The sequence below is a fragment of the Rattus norvegicus genome, chromosome 1, assembly GCF_036323735.1.
Source record: "Rattus norvegicus strain BN/NHsdMcwi chromosome 1, GRCr8, whole genome shotgun sequence".
In the NCBI taxonomy this organism is placed as follows: Eukaryota; Metazoa; Chordata; class Mammalia; order Rodentia; family Muridae; genus Rattus; species Rattus norvegicus.
Window position 1 is genome coordinate 237,307,668 of NC_086019.1, and position 23,003 is coordinate 237,330,670.

General features: G+C 46.0%; 1 protein-coding gene across 2 annotated transcripts in view; it reads right to left on the bottom strand.

Moving 5' to 3' along the window:
• Positions 1-23,003, bottom strand: part of Gldc (glycine decarboxylase) — a 78,868-nt gene that overhangs the window by 10,915 nt on the left and 44,950 nt on the right. Inside the window, exons 12-21 of one of the 2 annotated variants that reach the window (XM_006231211.5) lie at positions 22,564-22,661; positions 22,056-22,140; positions 21,849-21,890; positions 20,014-20,156; positions 13,355-13,430; positions 7,414-7,539; positions 5,253-5,402; positions 4,071-4,183; positions 2,683-2,824; positions 19-2,490 (exon numbers count right to left, since the gene is read on the bottom strand). In XM_006231211.5, the coding sequence (XP_006231273.1) occupies positions 2,320-2,490; positions 2,683-2,824; positions 4,071-4,183; positions 5,253-5,402; positions 7,414-7,539; positions 13,355-13,430; positions 20,014-20,156; positions 21,849-21,890; positions 22,056-22,140; positions 22,564-22,661 (1,146 nt within the window). In that variant the 3' untranslated portion in view covers positions 19-2,319. Of the gene's footprint in view, positions 1-18; positions 2,491-2,682; positions 2,825-4,070; positions 4,184-5,252; positions 5,403-7,413; positions 7,540-13,354; positions 13,431-20,013; positions 20,157-21,848; positions 21,891-22,055; positions 22,141-22,563; positions 22,662-23,003 lie in introns of those variants that run through there. The other variant, NM_001415944.1, reaches the window with a different exon arrangement.

Sequence of the window (23,003 nt, forward strand, 5' to 3'; positions counted from 1 at the left end):
TGCAACAAAGAGAAAAAGAGCCATTTGAGTGGGTGAGGTAAAAGCCAAGACACTAACAGATGCTCCCCCATCCCAGATCAGTTTGTTCAAATGAGTTCACCAGCTCAGCATCACTGAGATTAAAAACAAATGGAAATTTCCAGAAAGGAGATCTGTTGGTCTCTGCCATGCTTGAATTTTTTTTTCCTTTAATCGCTAATTTTCTTGATTTTCTTTTTGGTGGTGATGGGGGATCATAGCAGCGAAGCCTGAAGCAGGGCACAGTTGACTGCCCCCTTCTGCTCTCCAGTGAGAAATGAGAACTGTTCTTAGAAATGCCGGAAGGTTTGTTTTTTCACTGACTGTGAATCTGACATGTAACGAGAATTTAGAGTCTGATGAGAGCTTGGCCAAAGTCCATGAGATTAATTTTGTGTAGTTTGTCTTTCTGTATTCGTGTCCATGTGTACCAACTGCCAGCTTCAATCTTTTCTTACTCTGGTGGTGAGTCCTTGCCATCGTACGGGGTAAACGACAGGATGAGCGAAGGGTTTAAAAATCAAGATTACACCAATGTTCATGGCTGAGGGAACGTCCAAGTACAGCACTGAATAAAACACTGGTACAAAGTTCAAAGTGAAAAGAGAACAATGTGGCAGGAGTGGGGGTGGGGGTGTGGGCGTGGGTGTGGGTCAGAGTAGCCTTCCGGAAGTCAAAGCTAAACTTTACCATAACCTTGAAATCGAGCAAATGAGGGGAGGTTGGGTCTGTAGAGGGGGAGGGGGAAGTGCCAAGTGAGTGGACTGACAACAGCTTACAGTGGGAAAGGCACGTGACTGTCATCTGGGAGTCATCATAGCACCGGGGATTAGGATCTCACGTCCTGAGTCTTTGCTTTGACATGGATGTGGCCCAGTCAACTTCCTACATGTCAGAGTCACCAAGCATCATTCTCTAAATGCTGATGGCTCTAAGCACAAGGCCACATCAGTTGGGTTTTATTCTCAGTGGGACGGGGCCAAAACACATGCTGGTGAGACCAGGCAGTGAAGGTAGGAAGCAAGGAGGGTTCGGGGCATCAGGAAGAGATTATCCTTCGTGAGTCTCCACAGTGCAGTACAGAGGGTAAGGAGAAGTAATAACCTGAAATAAGATAAGGCTCAAATAAACACTACTTATTTAGCTTGAAAACTCATACTCTGTTTGGTGTTCTGGGCATATGGCCAAAACAGCCTTAGGGGCTTTACTTTCTATATGTAAGAAGCCATCTCCAGCCCAAATATGTTTATACAAATAGTCCAATTTAATAGGATCCATGGATCAAAGGGACCGGGGGATTTGGTTGTTTGCAAAGAAGACAATTTTCATTCTCATTGGGTTTGTTTCTCTAATTTGCAAACGACTTGCACAACACTTCAAAGACGGCATCAAGGCTCCGGGGTACAGAACTGTTGCCTTTGCTTCCAATAAACTTTTCATTAAAAATCATAAATGAAGCATGCTTTGAGATGCATGCTGGGAAAGCCAAGACTTGGGAGACAGAAGGAGCTGGATTCGGAGCTCAAAGACTCCTGTCTTAAAAACAAAAACAAACTAAAAAGGGAAAACAACAAAAATAAAACAAAGAATTATAGGGACTGGAGAAATGGCTTAGTGGTTAAGAACACTGGCTGCTCTTCCAAAAGACCCATTCCAGGACCTGTACAGTGACGAATTGGAATCTGTATAATTCCAATCCCAGGCAATCTGATACCTCCAACAGGCACCGTATAGACACAGTACACAGACCCACACGAAGACGAAACACCCATATACATACAATAAACAAAGTCTCAGAATATTATGTAAAAAGGAATCACAAATACCAAGCAGTCACATGACCACCTATGCCTCTAGTCCCACACTTGGGAGGCTAATCCGAGAGAACCACAAGCTTGTACCAGACTGGATAAAGACACTGTGTCTCAGAAATAAGCTTTAAAAAAGAATCATAAATGTCATCGCACTCAGACAGCGCCAGCCCCACAGTTACCCAGCACGACTTGTATAGCTGAGTCCGGGTTTTTGTCTCACCCGAGGCCACCCTCCCTTTACCAAGGGCCATTGGTTTTGAAAACACTGTTCTAATTAGCAACCTAGCAAGAGTGCCTGTTCACAGATTTGACATTCTAGAAGGTGGGCAGGTCAGTCTGAACAAGAGCTGCATAAAATCGATTCTGGTTTGAATGTTTCTGTGGAGAAGGACAAAGGGGGATAAGCCTGTTCTCTGACAAAGTTCCGTTACCCCTAAAATCACAGTCCCCCGAGTCTGAAACCACCCCAATTCCCAATCCATCCTACTCATCCTCCATGCCTCCTAGAAATGCACCCCATCCTGTCCCCCCAAGATCTCAGCAGAGTGTCCCAATGGCCATGTGCAGCGCTCCTCGCTTGCTCGGAGCTGACTGTACTCAACAGGAAACCAGATGACGCAGCCAGAACACTCGCATGACTCACGGAGCTTAACGGTGTCTGGAAAAATGCAAAGCCATCATGAGAATCTAAAGGAACAGATGAAACAGTTCTGGGTGGCCTTCTAGGTTTCCTCCACCCAGCACTGGACATGACCCCAGCCATCAGCACCTCAAGTCACAGAGTTCATTTTTAGCCCCTCTAAGAAAGTGAGTCCCACCCCTCCACAGTAACACACGTTCTTAAACTCACCTTAATATAAGCCCATGAGATGGGCAAGATGGAGCTGGAGCCCCATGGGGCCGCACTGACAGTCCCCACAGGCCAGGTGTCCTCATTTGGTTTTAGGCAAACAATGGGATGGCTGGGCAGAAAAGGCACAAGATGCTTCTTCCTGTATTGGTTTTAAGGCGCACATTGAAATGATGTGGAAGGGACACAATTAAACCAAGTGGCTACCTTCTCTAGGAGCTCTGTTCTTCATGGGGGAACACTGATGGGGGTAGGGACCTGACACGGGTAGGGGGCAAATAACAAGAAAGCAACTCAGGTGGGATCTCTCCATTCCTTCCCTCCCTCCCTCCCTCCCTCCCTCCCTCCCTCCCTCCCTCCCTCCCTTCCTTCCTTCCTCCCTCCCTTCCTCCCTCCTTCTTTCCTTCTACCTAATATCTTCCAAGAACTTTCATAGAAAACTTGGCAGAGGCAGCCCCATACAGATCCCTCATAGCAACCCACACCCTTTCAAGCTGTCTGCTGACTACGGAAGGCTGCTGATGACATGGTGCCCCTGCCCTCCACTTGGGGGCTAACACACGAACACTGCCCCACTACACACCCTCTGAACCACCTGGGACGCTCACTAGCTATGCATAATGTGTATCAAAAGGAAAAGACAACCAGACTCCCAGCAAGCCTAAACACTGCCCTTCCCAGACCACCACCACACATTTTGAGAAGTCCAGAAGCTCTAGATAAGTCCGTTACTATAGTGACAAAACTGTCAACAACTAAAAGATATCCCACCGGGACACAGTGATGTCATGCACTTATCTCTAGTATAAAGTGTTTCCTCCTCATTCGTCATGGAGCTAATGAAGAAGATTAAAGCCTTCATCCAATTCACTCTCAATAGTTTCAATAGTTTCTTTGGTTTTGGTTTTGTTGTTTTAACAGGGTTTCTCTGTGTAACAGCCCTGGCTGTTCTGGACTCAGATTTCTAGACTAGGCTGGCCTTGAAATCACAAAGATCTGCCTCCCCAGTGTTGTGATTTAAGGCAAGTGTGGCCACGCTCAGCAAGTATAAGCTTTTTTTTTTTTTAAAGGAAAAGAGAACAAGTAAATTAAATAAATAAATAACTCTCAGAAACATGAGGTCAAATCCATGATACTGACAGGGACTAACATTCTAGTTCTGTTAACAAGCAGGCTCTGGAGCCCAGAGCGGCTGAGTAGACACCATGGTTACTAAGTTAATGACGTTTTCCTTTGGACCCGCTCTAAAACACTCCAGTTGTGCATCTAGCTGCTGGAAGTGCACTAGATGTGAAGGTATTCGTGATCCTTGAAGACTCTGGTGGGAGGAACAAGTTTTGGGTCATCCTGCTTCCTAAACAATCCCGAAGCCAGCACCCACAACTCACACTCCGATGGGCCCCATGCCAGGACCACCTCCTCCATGGGGAATGCAGAAGGTCTTGTGAAGATTTAGGTGAGAGACATCAGACCCAAAGTCTCCAGGACGGCAGATCCCCACCTACTCAAAGGGAGAGAGCGAAAGTCAACGTCGTCCTGGCCCTGGGAGGGTACAACGCTCTGTGTTGTTTGTCTCCCCAGGAAAGGTAAGCAGCAGAGACACATCCATAACGCCTGCAGAAAAGGCTTCCTTGGGGCAGGTGAGATGGCTCAGTGAGTAAAGAAAGGCATTTGATCCCCAGGACCCACATGATGTTAAAAGAGAACTGACTCCTGAAAGCTCCCCTCTGACCTCCATGCACGCACACACACGTACAATATAATTTAAATATCAACCATAAAAAGGGTTCCTAAAAGGTTCTGCAGTCAACCTGGCATCCCACAATCAAAGCGACTGTGGTTTCTATGGAAACAGAAACTGACCATTTAGCCCTATTCGGATTTTTAAAGACATATACTGGGGCAGCCCAGAGCTAAATGTCTACCTTAGGAGGGAGTAAGGGAAATGCCACTGACCCTGGGTCACAGTGTGTTCGCCCTCATGATCGGCAACTTTTATAAATCAGCAGCACCACCTTCTCTGGCCAATTCAAGGCTGGGTATTTACTGTGCACACCTAGACTCTAGGCCCTAGAGGATGCTGGGCTGAGGAAGAGGGAGTGAGGCTGCCCATTTTCCTGAGAGAATCCAGATACCCAGTTGCAATATCCAACTGGTAGTCCTGCCGAGTTGACTTGGGAAGATACATTTGCTTCAGGCTGCTGAACCAGAGCGCAGTCCTCCCGGGACTACACTTATGAATGGAATCAAACTCAGGAAAGAGTTAAGAGGCAGGAGTTCGAATTGCAGACCAGCCGTCACTCTTACAACCCGGGGAGGCAGGACTCAATCTCCTGGGGTCCTGTTGAAGGTAAACTCCAGGTAAATTGGTTTGTGCAGGGTCTGTGGGAGCACAGCATCTACCAGTGCCAGCCCAGAACTTGGTTCTAAGCTCCACCATCTAGGATGTCCCCAGAGGTATGGCACTCCTGACAATATAAGCTCCTTGTTCGAACATAATATTAACCTTTAAAAATTAAAAAGAAAAATACATCTATATCTGTTTCTCAATGGGCACTAAGCATCTGCACCTGGGCATTCATGTTTGCCCCGTCGAGGTAGACCTGTCCTCCATGTTGGTGAATCAGGGCGCACACATCACTGATGTTCTCTTCAAACACACCATTGGTAGATGGATACGTGATCATGATGGCGGCCAGGTTCTCCTTGTGCTTATCCACCTGTGGAGAGAGGGAAGCTATGAGAGGAAGAGATCTGATCCTTTCTCAGCCGAGACTTTGCTTTTCTTTCCTAGGATGAGGGAAGGTGAAGTCTTGGTGTCTGAATTCTTGACAATATCTGTCTATGCCACCAGTCGATCCTTCATAAATCACCCAAAAGCAGCAGCAAAGTCCTTTTAGGAAACGGAAACCAGGCTTTGGATGTGCCTCAGCTGACGGGGCTGAGCCTCGCACGCAGAGCCCTAGGCTTGCTCCCTGTACCATGTAAGAGCGGTACACTGTGATAACCATAGCCTGGGGAAGCTGGGCATCCTTGGGTACACTGTAACCATGGGTTACGTGAGACTGTGTCTCAACAAAACCAAGCCAGAAACAAGAGGCTGCTCAGGGGATTTTTGCATAGTTTGGGTCCAGTTCTATAAAATGGTTCTGTTTTGGTTCAAGTCACCTCAAAAAAATTATCCCAGGCTGTTTTTAGAGTGTTGGGGGGGTGGGGGTGGGGGGGTGTCTCTGTTCATGGCTAACCTTCCAGCTAGCCTTTTTACTCATTTATTTTGGTGTGCTCCTTCCTGTTTGGAGACAGGGTTGTTTTGTTTGTTTGTTTGGCTGGTTGGTTTGGTCTCTTCTCGTATGACCTCTCCCTCTCCCCCCTCCCCCTCTTCTCTCTCTCTCTCTCTCTCTCTCTCTCTCTCTCTCTCTCTCCCTCCCTCCCGGGGGGGGGGTGTGTTTCAAGGCAAAGAATTCACTCTGTAGTCTGGACTAGCCTGGAAATCAGAGATCCGCCTGCCTCTGCCTCTGCCTCTGCCTCTGCCTCTGCCTCTGCCTCTGCCTCTGCCTCTGCCTCTCTCTCTGCCTCTGCCTCTCTCTCTGCCTCTCTCTCTGCCTCTGCCTCTGCCTCTGCCTCCTGAGTGCTGGGAACTTCAGGCATCTGCCATCCGGGCCGGGCCGTAGCTCAGACTGACTCCCAGCTTTCTATGTAGCCAAGGATGGCTTTGAACTTCTGACTTAATTGTTGGCATTACACATGTGTGCCACTGTGCCTACTTCTCCCACCCGAGAAAGCAACTGTATTGGGGAAATTGTACTTGTTTTTTCTTGTCAAGTGGGGTAATAAGAGAGGAAATACAAGTCATATTCCATATATTCAATGTTGGTCAAGCTCAACACCTACTAGTGACCGAGAATATTTCCAGACAATAAAGAGCCAATGGAAAGGAAATGGAGAATGGAGAAGACGAACAGGACTGTGTATTTTCAGCATCCTTTGGAGGGCATTGCGTAGGTTCTCAGTGCCCGTGCCTACTAACCCTGACAGAATCGCACCGCTATTCCACCAATTTCCCTTCTACTTAAGATGCAGCCTCCAGTCCACTGGTGGAAAACAGATACGGTTGCTAAGCAACCTTTTCCTGGAGGTTGAGAGATTGGGAGTGGGGGTTGGTATTGGAGGAAAACAGGGCTGAATGTTGCCTGGAATCCAGTACAGCTCGGCTGGAACAGTTACAAAATCCTCATGTGTACTTTAATTCTCGGCACAACTGTAACCGTCTGACCGCGAATGGAAATATATGAGGGCTGACAGGGAAGCAGGCCCTGCAGTCTTCATACCATGATATCACAATAAATGCTTCACTCGTTGTATCTCAAGTGGAAGAATCGGGGCTGAGGGGTCTGTGAAAAGACCCTTCTCTCTGTGGGGTAGGGAGGGGGATAGTAGACGTGGCCAGTTTTAATTGGGGACCAAAAAATAAAACTGTCTTTTATTTTTCTCTTTCCCTTTAATGATTGTTAAGGTTTTTGAATTTTGTTCTCTTTCCCTGCAGACCCATTTAGAGAAGGAATCATGGTCTTTCATTACATCTAAGAGAAGACAAAGTTGACACCATGCATCTATTTCACACCCCTCGATCCTCACCTCAGCTCTCCTCAACCCCCTCCCCAACTGCAGCATCACCATCTCTGTCCCTTCCCAGCACAGAGCCCTCCAGTCTATGAAGGGGAGGGTGAGTACCATGGCCTTGAGGTGAGCGACATCGATGTTCCCGTATCTGTCCACCTCCACAGGCTGGATCTTCATGCCGGCCATGTAGGCACTTGCTGGATTCGTTCCATGTGCTGACTTAGGAATGAGACAAACCTGGCACACACAAGGAAAGGAGGCAGAAATGGAGAAAGAGAGAAAATAAAATCTCCAGGACATTTCGAATTATGACACGTTAGACACCACATGTTTTTGCTAAAACCGACCACTGATGGCTTGACATCAGCCATCATTGGTGTTGTTGCTAGGAAAACAATGTCCTGAAGGGAAATTTCCATTTGAACCCCCCAAATACTTTACTAAAGACATCAGAATGCCTTCCCCTGACCCAGAGCACTATACTAAAGACAGGCCTGTGCCTTTTCTAACCTCATCTTAGACACAGTGTATGGAAAGCACCATCTAACAACATGAGGTTGGAAGTTCTCTAGGACCCCAACCCCACAGCTTCTGTGCTGCTCTTGTGAACCAGGACAGATGACAATGACAGATACACCCCAGGGCCTCCCTAGGCCGACACTGGGTCCTTATTCTTCTGTGAATGATGAATGTGAGGATCAAAATCTCTGCAAGGAAAATGGTCAGCACCTGCCCTGTGCTCCCATGCACCGTTCACTAATAATACTAACACTCACTCGGAGAAGCAAGGCCCAGTATCCACAGTGCAGTAGGTGACTGACTAAATGTGACACGGCTTCACTGGAAAAAATCAAGGGACAGTGCCTCAAGACCGCAGACAACACTGTAACCAATGGAGCTGTTGGATTTGGTTTTGGATTTCAGTCAGGTCCTTGCTCCTGTCTGGCGACTCCTCTTCCACTGAGCTGCATCCCTGATTCCTTTATTGAAGCTGCAAAGCCCAGGTTTCCACTGATTCCCCCACATCAGGACATGACTACAGTAAACTAGCAATTTGCAGATCTCGGGGAGAAACGTCACAAGAGAGAACAGGACAGAAGTTTCCCGTCAGAACTCAGACATCCTCCTACCCTGAAAAATCACAGAATCAATATGGCACCTCCTCAGGGGAAGGGTTATAAAAATGGGCTTCCTGAGGAAAAATGCGGCTTCTAGATGATTCCTCCAAACAGAGGTGGACTTAAGAAAAACATGACCAACCACCTCCTGAGAAGCTTCATCCAGTAGTGGTTGGAAACAGATGCAGAGGCCCACAGCCATCAGAGCAGAGCACACAGAGTCTTGTGGAAGAGTGGGAGGATAAGATTGATTAAGCCAGAGTGGGTCAGAGACATCACAAGAAGACCCACAGAGTCAAATAACCTATGTCTGTGGGGGTGTGTAAGGGCTGGATCAAGGTCCCCTGCACATTTGTAGTGCATGTGCAGCCTGGTCTTTCAGGTGGGTCCCTTAACAGTTGACACAGGCTGTGTCTGACCGTTGCCTGTCATTGGATCCCCTTCCTCTAGCGGGACTGCCTGGTCAGGCCTCTGTGTGACTTGATGTGCCAGGGCAGGCAGGTACCCAAGTGGGGCTTCCCTTTCTCTGAAGTAAAGGGGAGGGAGTAATGGGAGGAGGGATCTCTAAGGGAGGAGAGAAGGAACACGGTGGGGCCACAACTGAGATGTAAAACAAATAAATATATTAATGAGAAAAAAACCACATGTATGCAAACACACACAAGGCAACATACAAGCACACACAGAGATACACACACACACACACACACACACACACACAGACATTCGTATATACACAATCACATTCACACAGAATGGAGGACAAGGCTGGATGGGTCAACAGTTAAGAGTGTGTACCACTCTCAAAGAGAGCTTGAGCTCCTTCCCTTTCTAGCTCTAGGGGTCTGATATGGAAACTCTGTGAGCACCTGCATTCGCACACACAAACACCATCCCATCCAGAACTTTAAGCACAGGGCAAATGGAATTACCTGACCCTCTCCTGCTAACTGATTAAGTCCTTTTAAAAATGACTAGAATACTGTGTGTGCTGACTCTCCTTTAATTGTTTTTCTTGTTTAAATACTTGTTTATGTGCTCTGTCAAACTTTTTTTTCTTTATTTATCAGGACCAAGTCCAGAGGCACTATCCTTTCTCATAAGTTATTTTTATTCTACATCGTACGATGAAAGCAACCCTTTAGGACAGACTATTGATGAAGAGTAGGAAAAGAGACTATCAGAAAAGTGAGTACAAACCATTCTGAATGGGCCAAAATTAAGAATTTATACAAAAGAGGTTGTCCAAAACGAGCTGAGAATGCCAGCCGTGCTGTGATCAGCTGAGGAACAGTCTTGGGTGTTTCCTGTCCAAGGCCATGGAACATGGGTGTTAGCGTCTACAGCAAAGGAGACAGAAAGGTCTACAGGTGGGGGGATTATTCTGGATTTGGATTTTCAGCTGTTCCTACATGGACTCCCAGGAATTTTGTGGGATAGCAAGAAGATAACCTGCGCCCAGGAGGAAGGTAGCCAGTGGAGACGAGGGAGATGAGGAGAGGCAATCGGTTCTCTCTAGCTCCACCAGAGGAAGGTATCTGAGGGCACCATGAAGACAGTTTCCGGTTCTGCCCTGTAGCTGTAAGACAGACCCTGAGTGCAGTCATGAGACAGTGAGTTTACAGTTGTTTGTTAAAGCAGCTGTGGAAAATCAATCCCACTTTGGAACAGTGGAGAGAGGCACTGTAGACACTCGAGTCTCAGGAGATTGAACAACTTTGAGCTACTTTCGCCCTGAAGTTAACTTCCCCTCGCTTTAAGATCACAGTGTTCTGTTGGACACAGAAGTATCAGGACTCAGATCTGGTGTACTGGATTCTCTCAGGCGAATCCAGCCATGGTGCACTCATTCATCTCCTTTAAGGGGATGCTCTGTCCTGACTTCCAGGAAGCCTGTTTGGGAGCACAGATTTCATCCTCAAAGAATTGCTGACTGTATGACAGATAAAAATTTAAATATTTTCCTGGGATTAAAACCCAGCAAAAGTTATGACTGCCTCAGGCATTCGGGAAGGGAAATGACTCTCAAAAATTAGTTTTAAAAGAAGTGTTCAGATGTGCTGATGTAAGAGCCCCGTGTCCGTCTTTCTATAGGAAGCTCAGCATCTCTTCAGAACACTCGAGTTGAGATTTGACCAGCAGAGTGAAAGACGGATTGTAAAGTGCTTTGTATCTGACACATGGTAATTGCTAAATATGTTTGTTAAATAATTCACATTTTTTCAAATTAAACTGATGAATCATACACTTGGACCTCTGAAACTTCAGGAACCTCTGAAACTTACTCAAAGCAATTGTGAGAGCAGAAGGCCATGAGGAACCCGGGCAGCTCTGCAGCTCATAACTTCTCCCAGTCATCTTCAGATGAGAAGGGTATGTTCAACTGAGCCCCGTTAGAGCCTGTGTGGGAGCAGCTGCCTTAGACATCACTAATGTGGAAAATCTTCCCTGGCTATTTGAATAAGTCATCCTCTTCTCAAAATAGGGCTAAAATTAAAGCTATTTGTCTAGAAGGCAGAAAGTTTTTCCAGACTGGCGGGTTCTGTCCATGTTTCTGAGCTCAGAAGCTAGGAGGGCTTCCCTGTCTTTCTTTTCTACTGTCCAGAAGTGCAGAATCCTGCACCTCCACATGGAATGGCCTCTCACCCCCTGTGACAGCAGTGTGCACAGTGGTGCGGAGGAAGATAGATATCATACCGGGGAAGGGGAGTGCAGGAGGAGGACTAGAATGCTCAGAGAGGAAGCAGGAGCCACCAACAGCCAACCACCAAGGCTGGTGTTCACTCAATTCAGAAGATCTCTCATCTGGAGTATCTGTCTGGCTTGGTCCTCGACTCCTGTATCAAAGCAACTATTTCTTGGTGTCAGAATAAGGAGATAGGTAAATACTGAGGCTTGGGAAGGACCAGAGAGTGGAAAAAACCTGAGTTCTGGCTGGCCTATTATCACTGCTTAGTCCTGGGTCTGCCACAGGCTAATGTGGTTTTGGTGCAGTGGTTGGTTCTCAACCTGTGTATTGTGAGCTCTTTAGCAATCTTCTATGTTCACAAATAATTATGTTATGATTTATAACAGCAGCAGAACTTCAATTATGAGGTAGCAACATAAATAATGTTATGGTTGGGGTCCCTACAACGTAAGGAGTTGAACTGTATTAAATGGTCACAGATTTAGGAGGGTTGAGATCCATTGGTCTGATGGCTTGTCTGCCAATCAATGGCTGTGCAGTGTGAATGACCTCACAGCAAGACCTGCCCCTGGGTCCAGGTTCTCAACTGAACAACAGTGGAGAGGCAAGGACAAGGAACTTGAAGGCTTGCAGGTTATTTTAGACCCTGAAGGAACCAGGAGTGGGTCATGTAGTGTTCCCTCACTGGACAGCTTAGCTCCATAGTTCCCTTTCTGATTCTATTCAAGAACATTCATAGATCTAAACTCCCCTTTCCTCATAAAGCTAAGAGATGAAGGTCACAGAAACCAGGTGAATAAACCCACACTAGCATGTCTGCTCAGTCTACCGTATCATCAGATCTCTCTGCTGTCACACTCTGTCTGCATATCCAGGGCTCAGCAGTTTCTGAGTTCATAAATGGCATATTCCAAAGATTGTTAAAAATCAACTCAGATGACAGTTATGATGGAACACATTTGTGAACCTAGCACTTAGGGTATTGAGGCAAAGCAATTACAAGTTCAAGGCCACCCTCAACTGTGTACTGAGACCCTACCTCAACTAGCATACAAACATATCCAACATCAAAACAGTGGGGCATGTGCTCAGAAAGTCAACCTCAGCACCTGGAAGGTGGAGGCAGGAGGTCGAGTAAGGAGTTCAAGGCATTCTTAGCTGAGTATGAGGCCAGCCTGGGCTACGTGTCTGTAATAGTAACAGTATCATCCCCAATAACAGAAAGAAGGAAGTAGAGAAAGAGGAAGAGGAGGAAGAAGAGAAAGAATATTTATTATTCCATTCCCAGTGGGAAGACACACTATTAGAATCAGATGGATAGGCAACAGAGGGAGACAACACTCCTTCCTCATGCACTTTTCAAGGGAGATGTGGAAGTTTTAAAATTCTTCATTGTAAAACTCAAGACCAGAACAAAACAAACAAACAAACAAAAAACCAGCATCTGTAAGCTTAGAAAGGACATGAGCTTGGGCTGCCACTCACTGACATCACCCTCTTAGGTAAGAACCTTCTGGAGCTCTCCTGGAACAGTCATGGCCTCTTTGTCCTGCTCCTGATACCTACCCTATAACGCCTCTAAGAATCCCAGCTCCATAGCTTAGTACAAACCCTAGCACAGAGCTGGCCTCCAAAGTGAAGGCACCAGGAACAGAGACCTCCTTGGCCTTAAGGAGAATCTTTGGATAGATCACAACACATCTTTCTGGGACATCAGTGGTATCCAGTAGTGCCAGCTGGCCCCCAGGAGTCATTTTTGCAAACTGGACTCCCATGCCCAAAGCAGAGCACGTAGCAGAAACACATCTGCCCCCCATCCTCATGGTTGCATAGTGCTAAGGGCAATCCCGTGGGGGAACATATCTACTCAGTGGAATCTTCTGAGGATACATAGTCTGATGAGCCCAGACTGTGCTTGGGCTCAAAATTGCTAAGTCTTAGGCCCAGAGCTGGGGTTGAGCCAATGAGGAGGGCGGCCGTAGCAACAATCAGGCTCCTGCCTCCCTCTCCCTAGAGAGCACTTGCACGGCCAGCTGACTGACTCCATATGCTGGGTTTGCACAATAGCCTTTTTATCTCTGAATATTGTCCCTCCTGAGGATAATGTGGGATGCCAAAGACCATGATGGTTTCCCAGTCCACTTCCAAAAAGGCTGCAAAGGCAGATCCCACAGAACAAAAGTAACCCTGAGCTCTGAGCCTGCAACCTCCCCAGAGGGAGCAAGTGCCACCTGCCCGTGCTCACCGTTCTGTGCCTCTCTCCTTTCTGGTCTAAGTACGCTCGGATGGTGGCCAGGCCAGCATACTCCCCCTGCGCTCCACTGCAAAGACAAGAAGAGAAGAGTCAGGGTTGTGGTCTCCAGGCTTTCCCGTGTTCAGTCAGGATTTGCCCGACACTAACCACACGTTCAGCAGCCATGGTCCAAGTTCCTACCATACGGCATCCGTAGAGGAAGAGAGCTAACAGCATGGCACTAACCAAAAGTGGGCCATGCTTATCAGCTCAGGGCCAGCAAATCAACCTGGTCTTACTCTGGGGAATTTGACTGGTTCAGAAAAATGTGAGAATATAAGGAACCCATTATCCAGCTTCTACAAGGGGGGAATTTGAAATTATAAGAAGACATAAGGATCAGTTCCTGGTGAGTCTCATTCCTAAACACATCCTGCACTCAACAAACCCCTGTATGCTGAGCTAAGCGATTGTGAAACAAACATCAGGCTCAAACCAAGGAAAGAAATCATAAAAAACGTAATCGCAGCATAATGATCGCACCTGGAATAATAACCTGGTTTTAACACCTTCCAATACTGAGTCATGCAGAGGCCACACTATCTCCACAGAAACTTCCCATTCTTATCGCTCACTGTTTCTGTCCCACGATATCATGGTTGCTAGAGGCCCGGCACTATCTTGCAGGCACCACTTCAAGAGCATTCTTAATGACTCATGTTCCTGTGAGCAAAGCGGAGCCCAACTGTAAATCGGTCAGAGTCCTGGTACTCCGTGAAGCAAGGAAGGGGAAGTGAATAACAGGTCTCTCTGCCTCCTTCACAGATCCTTGTCTCCTCTGTTCTACACTCCCAAGATAAATCCGTCATTTTACAGCTGAGGCCAAAAGTGCCAGCACACTTAATGCCTTTTCTTTCAAGAACAAGGAAATGAGCGCCGTACGTGAGAACCACCACTCATTATATGGTCCCTACTTCTCTGTCACCTATGACCCCAGTTCAGGCCTAGGGCATGCACTGCCATCTTTCAGCCTCCCAGGCCTCCTTGAACCATGTCAAGCAGATTCTCATCCCGGGGCTTCTCACACAATGTTGAGCTGCTCAGAACTACCTGAAACACCAGTCTTGAGAATCTGACACGCTCTTCTGACTTCCTTAGGTGGGTGTGTACACACACACACCACACACACACACACACACACACACACACACACAAATCATCATCATCATCATCATCATCATCATCATCATTTTAACAAACCCTATTGCATTTTACCTTACATGGTCATGTAATTCAAGATTAGGCCGTGCATCTGCTGTGTAAGGAAGGTTATTACGATGCTCATGCTATGTGACTGCCTTATTTCAACAAAGCTGGACGTGGCGTTCTTTACGTTTCCCCACAAGGGACCTAAAGAACTGTGTCTTTATGATATGAGGCAGCTCTGGAGTAAGTGCTTAGGAGATCTGTTGCAGATTGAGTTCTACCCTTCAGCCCAGGCAATTCACACACAAGTCCTCTTTCCCCCTGTAGTCAGGGACTTTAAAAAATGTGCAGTGACACTCCCATTCCTGAAGATAAATGTCCTAGGGTTTCCATTGCTGTGAACAGACACCATGGCCAAGGCAACTCTTACAAAGAACAACGTTTAATTGGGGCTGCCATACAGGTTCAGAGGTTCAGTCTATTATCATCAAGGTGGGACCATGACAGCATCTAGGTAGGCATGGTGCAGGAAGAGGGTATTAAAGCCCACATCCATAGTGACACACCTACTCTATCCAACAAGGCCACACCTCCTAATAGTGCCACTCCCTGGGCCAAGCACATGCAAACCACCACCATAATCAACAGCTATCTAATTGGACTTCAGCCTGCCCAAAAGAAGCAAACCACACCTGACACTGGAAACCTAAGTCAACCACACAGGAACGGTAAAGTCATGGATCTTGGAGAACTTACTAAAGCCACTTTACCCAAACCAAGCGTAATTCCTAACTACACTCTAACCACTGATCCTTATACCCCAGATGTATGTAGCCCTCACCCTCCTCGAAGACCAAATACACTTCTCTTTGTGGCAGATGGAGGCCACTGAAGAAAACCATATCTTGTCAAAATGCAAAGAGCAAGTGAAGGTGCCTGGCCCCCGTGAAGACATCTACAATACAACTCCTGACCCAACACTGGGGAACATTGAAGATAGGGCAGAAAGACTTTAAGAGCCAGAGGAAACAGGAAAACTGCTGTGAGACTGCCTTTGAAAAATGACTGAAAAGACACATCCATGAGACCTCAACGGTATGGCTATCTAAACATGAGGTGGACAAAGGCAGCCTCAATAGGATGCTAACAGGGAAGAGGGAGTCTCGTGAGGCCCCACCCCTTGGCAGAGAGCGGGTAAACAACCTTCCCTGGGGATGAGCCCCCTTGTTAGTTATCCAACATAAAGGGTACAGCCATAAAGTCATATACACACGAGCAACACTAACGGACTCTCAGATTGCATGCGCGCACGTGTGTGTGGGGGCGGGGGGGAGACAGGGAGAGAGGGAGGGAGAGAGAGAAAGAGTAAAAGAAAAAGAGGCCATGAATTTGAAAGGAGAGCAAGAGGTTATGGAAGGAGTTAGAGGGAGGTAAGGTGGGAAGATGACGTAAATATCTTACATTTGCCCCTCTTGTTCTCACACCATCCACTCACCTTGCCTTGTGGCAGGTGTGGATGAGCATTGATAGAGACTGGGCATGGTGGGATGGGCCAGTGGGTTAAAGGGGAGCTTGCTGCCAAGCATGATGACCTGAGTTTGATCCCCAGACTCGACCTGCCTGGGTTGCTGTCCTTCAACTACACAAATGATGTGGCACATGTATACACACACACACACACACTCTCTCTCTCTCTCTCTCTCTCTCTCTCTCTCTCTCACACACACACACACACACACACACACACACACACACACACACACACAGATGAATGAATAAGTTGTTTTTTCTTTCCTTGTTGTCTTTGAAGAGAAGAAACTATTTGGACCGAAGAGTCAGTAGGCCAAGAGGACGGCAATTCAGGAAAGATGCTAAGGCTGACAATTTTTTTTGCCTTAGATGCTCTTAATATCGACTGATTTCTTCTGAATACTGCAAATACATTTGAATGCCACGTGAAGCTGACTTCAGAGAAATCATTAAGGAAGGTTATTGGTGCCACCTGTTGGCAGAAAAGGATTACGGAAAAATGCTTATCTGTATAAACCAGCTGGGGACCTGCGGGAAAGTATCTGCTATGGAGGGGAACTCAGGGCAGTGGCTTTAATAGCTATTTGGAATGAAAGGGTGATGGTGGGGAGCTGTACGGCAGCCTACAGGAGCTGATGCTAAGGGAGAGCAGGCCTTGGACCCATGGGTGCTGGGTGAGCAGTAGTGTGAGGCTGCCTCCCATCACTCAGAGGAAGGACCAGCTATGCATTGTTCACCTCAGAAGAGGGGGAACTCAGGGACGATTTCATCTAAAACTAGCACTTATTCAAAGAATCCCCAAGAAATTCAGTATGCTTTCAGAGGAAACCAGAATAACCGGTCGAGAACCATTAAGCTGGCCAGAGGCTGTAGCTGAAGAGACCCCAGAGTTCTATGGCAAACTCCACCTCCCCATCTGGGTGCATGGACGCTGGTGTCCAAGCCCAGCTAGACAATATGAATTGAGGAAAAAAAAAAAAACAACTAAATTAAAAAAAAAAACCAACAAATTGTACACCGAGACAGGGAGGTAGTTCATACAGCCAGTTTCCTTTTCTCAGAGTAGAGCAAACATTTAAGTGCAAAATTCAATGATTTTTTTTTTTTTTAATGAGCACCCTCCTGCCAGGAATTATATGAAAAGCCTGAGGTTTTGATGTACCTGCCTCAGACTCAGCTTAGATTTATCTAGTTTTGTGCATTCAATTCTTCCTGGTGCCTAAAGAAGAACAAAATGTCTAATTTCACGGACACCAGAGAAATGTGGCAGAGAGCGCTTTGGAATACTTAGGGACAGGCTTCACCTTATGAGGAATATTTCCACATCTCTCTCTCTCTCTCTCTCTCTCTCTCTCTCTCTCTCTCTCTCTCACACACACACACACACACACACACACACACACACACACACAAATTAGGAGTGGAGTACATGCTGTCCCCAGCATCAGCTGTCCCCAGATCTCCCACTGAAGATGCGTTGCCCAGACTGAGGCTGGTTTTGAACTCCTGATCCCCTTACCTCTATCTCCCAATGCTGGGATCACAGGAGTGTGCCACCATTGTATTTGTAAAAGTCAAAAGGTATTATGGGTTGAGGAGTAAACTTCATACCCAGAATACTTGAGGCCCTCAATCAAACCCCAAAATGACAACAAGACAGGCATAGACAACAAGACAGCTTTAATATCAGAACTCAGGAGGCAGAGGCAGGTAGATCTTTGTGAGTATGAGGCCAGCTTGGTCTACATATTGAGTCTCCAGGCCAGCCAGGACTACATAATGAGTAATTGTCTCAATTAATTAATTAACTAGAGAATTCAACATTTTCCCGAAAGAAAAGATGATATTAAGGACTGTAGTGGTTAAAAAGCTGAAGATAGTTTGGGGGCTCAGGCCTATAATCTCAGAAGCAGGGATATTGAGTTGGGAGAATTGCTATGAATTTGAGGCCAGAATAAGCTACAGAATAAGATCTTGGCTTGATTTAAAAACAGAGACAAACAGCAAGAGAGTGTGAGGACTCTGCTTCCCATATCGATGTGGAGCCCTAGGCTGCTACCACACCTCCTCAGGCTTGCTCAACAAGCTCTTTGATTCACTGAGTCATCTCCTTTGTGCATCTGAACTTTGATTTGTCAAAAGCAATTGTCTTAGTTAGGGTTACTATGGCTGTGATGAAACACCATGGCTGAAAACAAATTGGGAAGAAAAGAGTTAGTTTGGTTTACACATCACTGTTCATCACTGGAGGAAATCAGGATAAGACCTCAAAAAAAGGCAGGAATCTGGAGGCCACGGAGGGCGCTGCTTACTGGCTTGCTTACCCATGGCTTGCTCAGCCTGCTTTCGTATAGAACCCAGAACCACTAAGCCCTGAGATGGCTCTGAGATGGCTCCCTACACCCTCTCCCCAACCCCACCCCACCCCCAATCAAATCACTAATTAAGAAAATACCCTACTCTTGCCTTCAGCCCAATCTCATGGAGGCCTTTTTTCTGTTGATGACTGTACCATGGATCAAGTTGACATAAAACTAGCCAGCCCAGCAATTTCCTCGACTTTAGGAGCCAAACACGCTAACAGTAATTTCATCGTATCCTCCACTCTATGTGTCCCTGGACCATAAACTTGTTTCTGGCTGCCTTAAACACTGTATCATAATTCTGAACCAATTTTCTAGAGTGTATTTGGTATGTGCTATGGGGTGAGTTTAAGAATGACAGAGAGAGGGCTGAAGAGATGACTCAGTGGTTAAGAGCACTGACTGCTCTTTCAGAGGTCCTGAGTTCAAATCCCAGCAACCACATGGTGGCTCACAACCATCTGTAATGGGATCTGATGCCCTCTTCTGGTGTATTGAAGACAGCTGCAGTGTATTAATATATAATAAATAAATAAATCATAAAGAAAGAATGACAGAGTTTTGGAAACAAGTTGAAGCAAGTCATGCTGAGCTCAATGGGAAAGGCAAAGGCAATTACATATTTTTAGGATTTTTTCTTATCCAGTCTATAAATGTCTTCTGGGTTGATTTTAAGCAAATAAAACAAACAGAAACAGGATAAAACCCACTACATAGTCTTGGCTGGTTTAGAATTGACTATGTAGAGCCATGCTGGTATCAAATTCACAAAGATCCATCTACATCTGCTGCTAAATACTATGATTATAGATGCATGTCACCATGCCCAGCAGGGATAAACTTCTTGACATTTTGCATTTAGGATCTAAATATCCCAGAGAAACAGAAAGATCAGCAATGACTTTCTTAGTATTAAGCAAGGTTGATGTGTCAAATGTTATGGTTATTATCCCCACTCATAGCTTCTTAACTGAAGCACCACAGTTCACTTTCAGAGCATGGGGTGTAACAGGAAGCTGGACCTGAAACATTTATAATTTTGCATGGTTTGGAACATTCCCCCTTTGAACTCAGACACCATGTTATCTCTAAGGAGGCTCAAGGAACAGCGGGGGTGGGGGTGGGGATGAGGCTGTCATATGATGGAAAACCAAGGTCCTATTCAACAGTCCCCTATTTTTCTTCCAGCAAATGATTACCAAATGTAAATGAGGCCACTTTGCATGTCTGGCCATACCCCTCCAAAGAGTCTAAATGCCTAGTCAACACATAATGATACATGGTAATAAATGATAAAATAGAATACACTGATGGGGCTGGAGAGATGGCTCAGTGGTTAAGAGCACTGAGTGCTTAACATGGTGCCTGCTCTTCTAGAGTACCTGGGTTCAATTCCCAGCAACCACATGGCAGCTCACAACTGTCTGTAACTCCATTTCCAAGGGATCTGACACTCTCACGCCAATGCATGTAAGATAAAATTAATTTAAAAAAATAGAATACACTAAGAGCATGCTGTACTTCTGGATGTGTGTTGTATGGCTGCCAACCAAAGGGAATGGTGCCTCTTACCTGTTTGGCTGGAATGAGACTCGGTCATACCCCGTGAGCTCACACAGATCCTTCTCAAGCTCTTGGAAAAGCTGCTGGTATCCCTGGGCCTGGTCCAGTGGCACAAAGGGGTGGATGTTGGCAAATTCTCTCCAGGTGATGGGCTGAAGAGCAAGAAGAGGAAAATAAGCATGGGTACAGTGTAAGGGAAACAATGATTTTAATGCTGAGGATGGCAATATACCAACACCAAGAATGCTACCAAGGGGCCAGGCCCTCTCAAGGCATTCAGAATACACACTTGGTTTCTCTGCACAACCCAAGGATATAAGAACAGTTACTGTCTACACTGTACAAGTGTGGCACAAAAGCCACGAAGCAAACTGTCACAGAAACACTATTCTACCTATCCAGGAGCAAAAAGGTCCCAAAATAGACTGCCGTCCCTGAAGCAGTTAGTTTAGGCAAACTCTTACATGTGTATATATGCACACATATTATTATTATTATTACATGTGTATGTATGCACACACATTATTATTATATGTGTATGTATGCACACATATTATTATTATATGTGTATGTATGCACACTTATCATTACATGTATATGTATGCATACATATTACTCTTTTCACTGAGCAGAACAAGCCATGAACAGAAATGTAAATAGGAGAGACCCTCCCTAACTCATATCGTCAGGAGAATCCCAAGAAATAAAGGGAATGAATTAACTCTATTGTAATGACCTAGGTCTATCACAGCACCAAGTCATTCCTGTTGACATAAAGAATGAATTCAAACCTTAAATAAATCTCACCCTCTGACACTGTGAATGGATTTCCAGAAAGAGGTATATTTTCATTTGTCTGTTTGGTTTTTGAGATGTGAACTCAAGGTCCTGCCTTGATTTTCAATGCTGGGACTACAGGCATGTGCCTGCCAATTTTTCTTTGTTGTTGGAAGAAGCAAACCAGAGCCCATGAATGCCAGGCAGGTATTTTACCACTGAGGCAACCTCCAGTACATGCTTAATGTTCTTAAATCTACCTGAGACTAACTGCAAACTAATAAAAATTAAGAGGTTTTTAAAAGTCCAGATTAAAAAAAAAAAAACTTAATTAAAGAATAATTTCTAAGAGTTGGTAAGATGACTCAGTGATGAAGTCGCTCTTCACGAAGCCTTATGACCTGGCTTTGACCCCCGAGACCCATACATAGGAGAGAGTCACTGTACTGTGCCGTAGTAAAAATAATCACTTGACACAGCTGGGCATGGTGGACATGCTTGTAGACCCAGCTGCTTGGGACACTGAGCGAGGAAGACTGCTTGTATCATTGGCCTTAAAAATATCCTGAGATAAAACTTTGTCAATAAGAGTAATACATTTTGTCCATTAATTGGGTTGTTTTGGTTTGGTTTTAGAGGCAGAGTTTGTCTGTATAGCCTTGGCTGTCTGAAATCCACTTTTTAGACCAAGTTAGCCCTAAACTTAGAGATCCACCTGCCTCTGCCTCCAGGGTGTGCTGGGATTAAAGGCATTTGCCACCATACCTAGCATGTGTATATATTCAATCATTATACATATGAATATAATTGAATAAATTAATATATACATATATTCATATTTATTTGTGTGTATGAGAAAGAGCGAGAACACCACCACACCCAGCTTTATCTATAAATTTAACTGATCAAGTTTCAAGAAACATCAGGGTCTCTGCCACGATTGCAGAATGACAAAGTAAAGGATCATTAGGGCCCAGAGTCACAGTCTAGGTAGGCTTTTGTCATCTACTTCTGCATTGCTGGAAATCTGCCCATAAACGCCCACGTCGCAGACACGAGCTACTTACCGTGAGTTCAGATGAGCTATTGAGCTTCATGGTGCAGGATCCCTTGAAGAAGCACATCCAGCCCATTAGTGACTTTCTGTGCCCCACCTGTGACCCCTCCCCACCTCCCCGCAAGGTCCTACTCCTCCCCTCTTGTACTGTATTAGGTATGACCCACAGAGAATCGGGATCAGGCTAAAAGTGAGAAGAGAGGCCACAAACGGCTACCAGTGGAATCATGCTGTGAACGAGGGAGATGTCCTTGTTCTCCAGTTTCTTCATATATCGAACAAGATTGGTTTCTGAGTGGTAGCTGTGAACGAAAATCACAAGGGCGGTGCCACTAAATTAAATGAGAGTCATGCCAGTCCTCACACAAAAGAAGGAGTCTCAGCCCTGGAGACTCATTAACTCATGTGGTGGGGGGAGTCTAAGGGATCTCACTCAGAGCACCCCTAGCAATTCGAGGCCACTGAGAAGAGGACACAGGTTTCCGAGATGAACTATGTCTGTAAATTCTCCTTCCTTGCACAACACCAGCAGTGCAGGCGACCAGAAGACAAGGTATGCCTGGCTCACATCGGGGAAGCGCTCTTTCCAGCATGACAAGATTAGTGAGCCTGGCTGAGTGGCCATAACCCAGGACCTATCATGGTCAGCATCAGAAACAACATCCGCCCCAGGGCTCCCTGGTTCACAGAACACAAAACACAGAATTGGCTGAAGTCACACAAACCTGTTGAACACCTGATGAGTGAGGAACGGGCTGGTTCTCTTGAATGAAGACCCTAGAAGACCCCTCCATTCCTCTCCCATGCCTTCAGCAACCAATTCCTGAGAGAAAGAGAGAGAGAGAGGGAGAGAGAGGAGGGGGGAGGGAGAGAGAGAGAGAGAGATAGAGGGGGGGGGGGAGCATTGAGGCTGAAGGACAGGAACAAGGCTGGAAGCCTCCAGGTTAGATCACACACCCAACAAAATGGACATTCATGTAAAGACCAAAGTTATTGAACACTCTGATGAAAATATAGGGACCTGTTATTTAGCGTGGTTTTTGTTCTTTGTTATTATCTGAGACAGGGCCTCATGATGTGTCCTGGCTGGCCTGCAACTTGCAGTGTAGATAGGATTTCCTCAGACAGAGGTCCACCTGCGTCTGCTTCCTAAGTGCTGCGATTA